General features: G+C 40.2%; 1 protein-coding gene across 1 annotated transcript in view; it reads left to right on the plus strand.

Moving 5' to 3' along the window:
* CUBN (cubilin) overlaps nt 1-10,508 on the plus strand; it is a 321,538-nt gene that overhangs the window by 184,317 nt on the left and 126,713 nt on the right. Inside the window, exons 33-37 of the mRNA XM_019508344.1 lie at nt 1,016-1,132; nt 4,394-4,507; nt 5,370-5,498; nt 6,355-6,487; nt 8,028-8,233. Coding sequence (XP_019363889.1) covers nt 1,016-1,132; nt 4,394-4,507; nt 5,370-5,498; nt 6,355-6,487; nt 8,028-8,233 — 699 coding nt within the window. The remainder of the gene's footprint in view (nt 1-1,015; nt 1,133-4,393; nt 4,508-5,369; nt 5,499-6,354; nt 6,488-8,027; nt 8,234-10,508) is intronic.

Consider the following 10,508-nt stretch of genomic DNA (forward strand, 5'->3'; position numbering starts at 1 on the left):
GGTTAGACTAGATGATCTGCTCAGGTCCCTTCTGACCCTAGAAACTATGAAACTATGAAATCCTATGTGGTACTGGACTGTTGAATAAAATGCTCTCTGATACCACCCCTGGCTGCTGCCTCTGTGCTTTGTGAGATGTGACTGGGCTTCTATGGGTCATTCTTGAAGAGGATTCAGAGCTGAGAATCCCAGTCAGAGTTGCAAGCTTCTCTGAAGCCCAGAGTTAGGTACCTATGTTTCTAAAACATGTGGGACTTAAGGTACAGCCATTGCCTTGGGGTTTCCTATTGGATAGGTTAGGCAGCTCTGCTCAGAGGGCTTTTGCTGAGGGTAGAGGTTTTTCCCATTTATAGGTGCTCAGCTCTCCCCATGTGTAAGGAGTCTGAGTGTCTAACTTAGGACTGCTAGGTTGCAAAGCACCTAGATGTTTGACACAAAAGCTTAGCATTGTGATCCCAAAGTCCTTCTGTGGATCTGGCACTTAGTCCATGTGCTTATGTACATGGTGCAGCAGAGGCATTGAGGATGAAAAATTATGTACATGTACAAGATTCATGCAGTGCAGGTCTAGTGGATCCAGCTGCACAAAAGGATTCTGCCCATGCAGTGCAGAAAGCTGCTGGAATAGCTCCTATACTATCTGCCATCCCAACTTCCATTGTAGGCATGTGGTGTTTGGGGCTCCCCTGGATCAGGGTTAGCCAGGGACCCCAGAATTGCCCTTTTGGACTGACAGATGGTAGCTCACAGGTAAGTGCAGGTACAATTGTTATGTATTATACTGTCAGGGTCACCATGATGAAGTGAAAGGGTAACTGTGGCTGGGGTTCTGATTCATGGACCCTGTTTTCTAACAAATTAAGTCTCTCCCTCTTTAGATATCTTAATATTGAATCCCTGGAACAGTCAACACCTGAGCATGATATCTTCCTATTCATTTATTTTTTGTACTTGCTACAACAAACACCTAAGAGATGCATTGTACATGTGTCTGACTGTGTGTTTTATTCTAAAGCATGTGGAAGACTCATAGAGACAGATTCAGTTGGTGCAGCAATTTCCTCTCCTCTGTATCCTGCCAAGTATCCAAACAATCAGAACTGCAGCTGGATTATTCGAGCCCAGGAGCCATGTAAGTAAAAACTTTTCTGTGGGAAAGTTTTAGCTGGATGACTAACATCCTCATCTCCTTTTGGTTAATAATGAAAAATTCCTCCTTTTCTTCTCTGGGAAGTCCTGCATCCTGGTAGGTTGGAGAGAATGAGGATCTTTTAATCTGTCAGAAACCAAGTTTGGCATAGAAAAAGATTCAGGGCATAATAAAAAAAATAGTGTACAACATTATCATCTTGGATGATTTAAGGACTGAACTGCCAACTATGACTGAGTATGATGTGCAGCCAGAGCTGCTGTGAGAAAATCCATGGACTAGCTAGTAACTTGCCTTGTCATGGACTTTTAGTTGAAATGCGCTAAATACAGGATTTTCCTATTACAAGCCTCCCTCCACAGATGAATAATGAGAAGTGAAGAGGGAGAGTGGGGTTTTACTAAGAAGTTTAAATGCAACTAGATGTGAGGAAAAATAAATACATACATCACATATAGAATCAGAAAAATTGGCTGGAAGGGACCTCAAAAGGTCATCTAGTTTAACCCTTGTTCAGCAATTCTAGACATGCTTGTCTAACCTGCACCTAAAATCTTCCAGTGATGAAGATTCCACAGCCTTCCTGAGTAATCTTTTTGAGTGCTTAACCACCCTAAAAAGGCCATTTTTTTTACCAGTATGTAATTTAAATCTCCCTTGCTGCCCTGTGGTCCAAGTACTTCTTGTCTTGTCCCCTGTGCATACAGAACAGTTGATTTATCATTTTCATCATAACAGCCTTTTGTTCCTATTGTTAAATACCTCTTCTGTCTCCCCTAAGCTAAACAATCTGAGTTTTCAGAATGCTAGTGCTCACCAGTTTTCTTAAATTTGGGCTCAGGTTTATAATGATTACCATTTAAAAACTAACAATTGCCAATGGTTGTTATGGCAGGAGGTTTGGTGCTTTTGCCACTTTAAGAATAGGCAGATTGGGGCTGAACTGGCTTGCAGGTATGGCCTGGGTTGATTTCAGTCATCTGATCCAGGAGGGGGATTGGACTTAGGGAGGATATAAACCCAGGCCCTGAGATGAGCCAACAGTAACAGCTTGGAGCTTGCTGAGAGAACACCACCTCAGCAAGGTGGCTGCAACTCCAGAAGGTCAATGTGGAGGGTAACACCTAAAGCAGTCTGGAGGTTTGGGGCGGAAGTAAGGGTAGGAGGACATTTCTAGGGACCCACTGAGTGGTCTGGAGCCCAGATTGAGGGGCTGAGAGTGAGGGACCATCAAGGGTCCAGGAGTCACAGAGGAGGGGCTAAATGGAAGAGAACATCAATGAGGATGCCATGTGCAAGGTATGGGGCATGGTGTAGGATGCATTGGAGCCATGCAATTAGTCCATAAGGCAGAGACCATGGTACACCTAGTGGTTATTTGAGAGATCAATTTAGGAAGCCCTGGGGCAGCTTTCCTCATACAAAAGAAAAAAAGACATCAAAGTGCGGCAGGAAACTAAAGGGGTAATTGTCCCAGAAAGTGAGGACTGAAAGGACTCTAGGGGCTTCGTGGCTCCCCTTTGAAACGCACCCTGCCACAGTTGTCACCTAATATTATCTATTGTTATGTGTCATTTTCCAGTATGGAGTATGTGGAAATATTATGGCTTTCTAGATAAGTGTGTGTGGTAATTGCAGTTAATCGTTTATTTTTAATAGTGACCTGCATGCTTCTGCTCACCTGATTATCCCACAGATATTAAAACCATGCCCAAAGAAGATTCTTTTGAGAAGATTGTGGGTAATCTTGATAAACTGGTTATGAAATTAAGAACAGTCTGCCAAGGGGAAAACACTAATTAATTTAAAAAGCAGATCGGTAAAAGGGGATATGAGATTTTAAAATGCATGCCCAGAGAAATACAAGAAAAGGGAACTATTCAAAGCTGTTCCTAATCTGAAAAATACAAAACCTTTAAAAGCATGTCTCCCCTAAAAGCATATTTTTCCAGGTAGCTGACAGTATGCTTGATTCTTCTCTTATATCCATTGGTGTAAATCAGTAATAATTCTTGAGAGTCCCTGGAGCCCTGCTAGTAAGTCACTATGAGAATCAAAGGATTCCAACACGTATCATGAGAATTCCATCATATATTGCAGATGCACCTAGGTTGATTATACAGTCACGGTATTACAGTACCTGGCAAGATGCAGTGCAGTGTTCATATTCTACTTGTACTGAAATGGTCAACAAGCCTTCCCATTCTTACCACCCGCTGTGATTTACCTTTTATTTTATATCCTGAGGACCAGCATTAACAGCTGTAATTGATTGACTCAACTGGCATACAAAAGGCAGAGAACAGAACATGCAGACACTATAGAGTTGAGTCCCAGTCAGTCGCACCTTGCAGTGCCTGTTTGTCTGTGTTTACCAAAGTTCACTATTTCTACTGCAGTGAACAAAACTATTGTGCCAAATTCATACACGTGGGTGCAAGTCTACTGTAGTCAGTGACACTGTCCTATTTAAACTAGGCCTGCATAATGCCAGTTATTAAGATTAAGTCACTCTAAACACATATTGTACATAGCTCTTCCACATGCATCAAAATCATAAGCCTTTTATCTGACCTATCCAAGACACACAAATGCTCCTAAATTAAGAAAAACTATTATCAAGTATTGATTTCAAGGAAAAATGTTATTCTTTCATTCTCACCTTAATACCGTCCTCAGGAAGTACAAAAGATGATGGCCATAATGAATAAGCAAAAGCAATACAGTGGTCTAAAAATCCCAACAGCCAAATCTCCTTTTTTCAGAGTGTAGCTTAGAGCCTGACTATGTGGAAAATCCAATTTCACATAAGCTTAGCTAAGGGGAGTTAATGATCCATTAATCAGTTGGATTCACATATTCAGTATATAATAATAAAGCTGTTGGGTTGTTAAAAAGAATGTCTTTATGTGTACATATAACATCTTTAATTCCTGCTGCTCTAGAGAGGACTACTCAATATATAGAAGGAGTTAACAGATTTTTTACCAGCAGGATTCATGTATTTTCAATATTGTCACTCAGAATATCAGTAACCAAGATGCTTCTGATTTTATATTTCACAATCTGTGAAGAGCCACAAGCTTATTTCATTGACTAACTTAGTGAAAAAGGATAAAACAAAGTTTTTGCTATTTTTTTCTTGCAATGAAGATATATCATAAAATATACTTTGTGCACAGATAATTAGTTGTGTGCGCAATGCCATACTTTCCCCTAACTTTTTACTTTTGCTCTTAACAGTCAACCATGTTACACTGTCATTCACTGATTTTGCTACTGAAGACAGCAGAAATAACTGTACTACAGATTTTGTAGAGCTTTTGGAAGGTGATAATTATGAAGCTCCTCTTCAAGGTACTGTAGATTTACCTTTTCTGTCTAATGTGTTTGAAAGCACCTACATATATTTAAATTAAAATATTTAACAAGCTAAGTGAGAGTCAACACTGAAAAAAATCAATGGATTTATTAGAGACTGTAGTAATATTAGAGACTTGTTTAAGTTACTGCCTATAAGTCAGTAGGGTTGCTGCTGATTTAAAGTGTAACAAGAATAGAACTTGGTCCTTAGTTTCATATTGCTCCTAACTTCATACAGGAAGGCCAGGGACATTATCAATGAGCTGCTTCTGCGGTATCTAGGGCCTTGCTACTTGAGCACAGTTCATCTAAGTCACGGTGAAGTTCTGTAGCATCACATTCACAACCGATCTGGTCAGAAATCTTTCAATAGTTTTTCCATCAGAAATGTTAATTCATAGAAACTGAAACTTTCTGTAATTTTTTTTTTTTTTTTGCTTAGAGAGTTTTTCTTCATTCCAGACCAGAATTTCTGGTCCAAATGGGAGAGCAAGATACAAACCAGTAACCCAGTGCATCATCTCAGAAATTGTAAGGCCCAGATTCAAATCCCTGCTCTTACTGAGGTACCCACATTCAGTTGAGTACCCTTACCACCAAACTATTGGCTACTCTGTTTGGTCTATCTTTGTATCACAAAAAAGTCTTAGAGGTGTGAATTTAATTCACACAGGGAATGAAAATGTAGAATCCCTCAGCATATGCAGTGATGTAATTAACAAATAAAAGTGGTAAAAATAGTAACTGATGCCAGGAGTTAACGTCCTAGTATTATTTTTGCCCCAGATTCCTATTACAATGAGAATATACCCTTTGTAACATTTGCCTTTCCTTTGTGTGTTCTGCTGTTATTCAGGCCGTTACTGTGGCATTACCATGCCACATCCTGTCACTTCTTTTGGCAATGCATTGGTGGTGAATTTTGTCTCCAATAATGCCAGTACTGCCAAAGGCTTCCGTGCTACCTATGCTGCATCAGTCTCATGTAAGTTGATTTTTGCAAGAGTTCCCTCTTCCCAACCCCCCAAGCTGAAAGAAAAACTACTGGTAACTGAAACAAATGATTTTTAAGGGAATCCCTCTAGGCTTCACTCTTCAGCACTTATTCTGACTCCCTGTTAATAGTGCATTCAAAATCCCTTATTGCCTTAACCTTCTTATCTGGCTAAGAACACAAGTTCCTACAGAATCTGTTTAGTGTTACCCTATACCACCTTTGAATTGAATGAGCTGCTGCCTCAATGGCCAGGTACAGATATTACACTTTTACCAGTATAACTTATCAGAAACCGGTTTATACCTGTAACAGAACAGGCGTTCAGCATAGGTAGGCTGGTTTAAAAATGGTGGAACCCGGTCTAAGATTTGCTCCCCTCCTCCCCCACTCAAAGGGTGCATATGTTTCTGTTCACTGCTGATCTAACTATGCTGCTTACAGAAAACTACTTAATTTAGATCAGTTGCATCTCAGGCTTTTTGAATGTCTGTACCAAACCAATGTGCTTTGAATGTCTGCCACTCCTAGGAAAGAATAATCAAGCCATGGGCCAAACTCATATTTCCCAGTACATACTCACTGACTCTATTAGGCGAGCTGTTGCTTTTTATCTTACAGTGACAGTGTGACTTGCTCCTTGATTCCTGTATCTAGGATTTTCTGCCAAGTTCTTAACACCTGGCAAGGAGATCTGCTCTGTCTAGTTAATGCAAGAAGCTAAGAGAAGGGAGAAATATAGTCTTTATTTCAGTTATTTTCCCTAGGTAGCAAACACTCTGATTCTTCCAAGGTATTTTCCCCATTTGGTCTCTTCATTCCCTCTTCTGTCTCTTTCTCATTGCAGCCTGTGGGGGTACCTTGCACATGGACAGAGGAGCCTTCAACAGCCCCAACTATCCTGATTCTTATCCCCTGAACACTGAATGTGTCTGGAACATTCTCAGCTCCCCTGGCAACCGGCTCCAGCTGTCCTTCAAGTAAATCCATTTCCAGGGGTTGTTGTTCTGCTTTTTAATAGACCTACAGGAAGGAAGCTCTTTGTTTAGTAGGAAATGTAACTGCCAGCATGTAAAACTGTAGCAGCATATCCAAAGTAACTTGGAAAGAGAACACAGAAGTTGCCACTGGGGGCATACAATCTTTCTTCACCCCTACTAGTCATTGTTTACATCACAGGCACAAACAGCATACAAGGTGGTGTATTGTGAGCGAGTAGCAAAGGGTGCTGAAGAAATCAGCTCTCACCAGATCATAAATAACAGGAGGAAATTTAGCATCACTCCATCTTTTGTCTTTCCATTTCTGTGGGTCTCAGAGGGATACGTATCTGAATAGTACAGTGTCCAGATGCAGTTATTATGATAGGATTCAGAGTGAATTAAATATCTCAAATATATTTCAGCAGCAATATCAAATAACAGAAGTAGAGGGAAAGCAGGGAGAAAATGGATGTTACTGTTTCCTGCCTGTCACAGGCATTTCCTAGGAAGACATGAGAACAGAAATTTGCGTGTAATCTAGAGAACAATTTTGATTCCCCAGAGTATTTAACAAGGTGCAGTTAGAGTGCTCTTTATGCATGATGTTAATTTCTGAGCTTGTATGTTTCCCAGCATGAAAGGTTAGTGCCAAGAAACAGAGCAATGATCCTTCACAGAGCAGGTTAGGGATCAGAGGGGAAAGTGAAGTAATAATGGAACTGTATTTACAGTGTAAGTAGGCCACTGTATCAAATGAGGTTGAGTAGGTAAATACTGGATTACTGACATGATTAAAAGACACAGTGTTATTAAATTCTTCCTCTGAGAAACAAAGACAAGTGCTATAAACAGAAAAAAAATAAGGTATTTGTTAAAAATAATATCAAATAACTATTTACCTGTAATAAGTATACCAGCAATGTGAAGCAGACCATTTAGTCGAATATACACACAAATGTGATGTGGTATTTAGTAAATGTAAAATATTATATAACAGGCATAAAATGTATTGGTCAGCTTCACTTAACCAGAAGGTTAAATCAGGAAAAGCCAAGAGGTTTGGGGTCTCTTTTTTAAGTATGAGAGCTTATTTTAATAGTGGGATTTTATAAAGTTGCCTTGACATGAAGTAAGTTGGTCTTGCAAAAATGTCTGTCTTGCAAATTGAGGGTTAGTTTTAAATTAGTCTAAACTGTATCCAGATGGTGGTTAGAACCATTTTGCAGGGAGTCTGTTTATTGGAAAGAGATTAATATATTCAGGTCTGCTGGAAGGGGAGAAGATGTTACAAGAATATAAGGCACACATATTTTGTTCACAAATTAATTGCAGAAGGGCCTTTCTGGGATCTTTATATTATACTCACAACTAGCTTTTAAAAAGGCTATTATGGAGTTGATTTTAAAGAATTCAGCCATTTATCACTCAGGTCAGTGGATACATGGGTCAGGAAGGAAATTTTCCCCTATGTGCAGCATTACAAAATATTACATTATGATTTATGGTACAATTTTCTTCTCCACTGCTAATGAAACAGAATATTCCAGCTGGAAAATAGTGAAAGCTGCACTAAGGATTATCTTGAGATTCGTGAAGGGAATGAGAGAGGACAGCTGATAGGACGATACTGTGGGGAATCCTTACCTTTAAATTACACCTCCATCGTTGGACACATCCTGTGGATTAAATTTGTCTCGGATGGCTCAGGCAGCAATGTTGGCTTTTGGGCCACATTTGCTCATTGTAAGTAAATATTATATTGGTTAAAAAAAAGTAATCATTTTCCAGAATCTTTCAAATATTAAGTAAGAATGGTACTTTTAAGAAATAGAAGGTAAAATCTTTGGGCTTGGGAGATGTTACACTTAAGATGCAATTAACTAGTTAATTATGCATAAAAGATAACCCTGCCACATGCTCAAGGAACTAAGGGCATGACAAAATGTGAAACCAGCCACAACAATATTTCACAAAATATGCGGAACATTTTTGTTGCTGGTTTCCATTGCAACTTAAATTGAACATATGGCAGAGTAGCCCAGCCATGTAGCCCAATTCTGGCTGCATGGCAGGGCTCAGTTGACAGCTGCACAGTGCTGGCCTGCATGGGACTGCACGTCATGGCTTTAGACTCAGAGTGGGAGCCGGTAAGATGATTGGTTCCCCCCCATGTTGTCAGACTGACAACTATACGATGCAGCCCCATACAGGGTACTCACTATAGGACTGACCGCAACCAGCCACAGTGCTTGCTGTGATCCCTCAGGAGCTGCAAGGCCAGGCAAACCATGTGCCTTGCTCCACAACTCCCTTGGGAGCTTCAGAGCAAGGCAAGCTCTGTGCTGGGTCATGGGAAGCTGTGGGGCTCACTCCAACCTGACACCTGAATGTGTCTTGCCCCGTAGCTCATGACAGAGTTGTGGGGCCAGGCAACCAAACAGTCAGGTTTGTCTGTGCCCAGCTGGGATGACAGGCAAAGGGGAGGGTTCAAATACCCACCAGGGGGGCCCCCTAGGCTACACTAAACAGGAACCCTGAGTAATGGCAGGATGCACCCTGTTGCATGGCAGAATGCACAAGTGTTGGGATCTGGGATCAGATGCCATTGCACCATTGTTTCAACCAGGGGTCTTTGCCTTGTACTGAGTCAATGACAAATGTCCCTTTGACTTCAGGAATTTACTCAAAACATGTGCCTCATATAGAAAATAATACCTTCCTTTATTCAGACATGACCACACAAAGCTCTAATATACCTACATGTATTTTAGATAAGTGTATTTAAAGCATCAGAAATCAATATGAAACTGTATTTCTTATAAATAGAAATTTTCATTCAGATTTTACTATATTATGCTTCTCTTGATCAAAAGCTCCTCAAAGTAGGCAAAGTATACATGTCCTCTTTTTCATTCACCATTTTCTAAACATAGTTCTTTGTTAACCAAATAATTCTTGGATTATACAGGAAAAAATGCTGTTGTACTAAGAAGTAGGTAAGGGCTACATACAAGAATAATTTATCACAAGCCAAAGATTTAGTAGCATTTTTCCATAACAAATGTATGACCCAGGTGTCTTTGTTGTTATAAGGTATGATATGCAGTGTTTATGGTACCTATGTTTTCTTATTGGTCAATAGCCAAAATAGGCACTGATGATTTGGGAGGTAACACCATTAATAGTGCTGCAGAATTAGGATGAAATGAAGTATACGTCATCTATGCATAAGAATCAATAGGGAACATAATGATCATGGTTTGGCTTGCTGTAAGACACAGGCCACTGGATTTTACCCAGTGATTTCTGCACTGAGGTCCAGTAACCCTGGGTTGAGCCAGATCCCATCACTTTAGAAAGCCATCCAGCCTTAATATAAGGACACCAAATATTGACAAATTTATCATATCCACTGCTAAGCTGTTACATTTTCAGTTCACATTAGGAGAGACACAGGAGTCTCTTCCTCCCCTGTGCATGATGCCCGTCTCTCTCATTACTTCCCTTCACTATATTGTACAGTAGCAACAACTTAGTCCTCGGGGCATCTTACTTTGCAGTTTAGTATTCTTTGGCTTTAAATGTACTATGGAGATGTGAAATGTGTTTTTCAATTGGTCATAGACCAGTCAAATCAAGACTTTTTGTCGGCAGAATACACACAGGTGTTTTTCCTGAGCAAAGACTATTTCCTTCCTATTCCTTCCCAGGAGCAACAGAACACGACAAATACAGTGAGTGGCAGGATATGGGCAGAGCCTTGAATCCATCTTTCCTACTTGCAGATTAGCACAACAGAGGAAGCACAGGGGGCTAGCATAGTCAATTACTCTGAATCACAATACGTATCCACCAAAGCAGGGGTTACTTGTGACAGGGGTTACCTGGGACTCAGGTCTATATCCTAATAAGTTTCAGTCTAGCCTTAAATAAATGCAGTGTTATAGCTAGAGACCTACCGAAATCTCAGTGGGACAAAGAATTTTGTGGGCATGCAGAGCCAATTTTGTGGTCTTTT

The sequence above is a fragment of the Gavialis gangeticus genome, unplaced genomic scaffold (genome assembly GCF_001723915.1).
Source record: "Gavialis gangeticus isolate Ggan-Ray unplaced genomic scaffold, GavGan_comp1, whole genome shotgun sequence".
NCBI classification, from domain to species: Eukaryota; Metazoa; Chordata; order Crocodylia; family Gavialidae; genus Gavialis; species Gavialis gangeticus.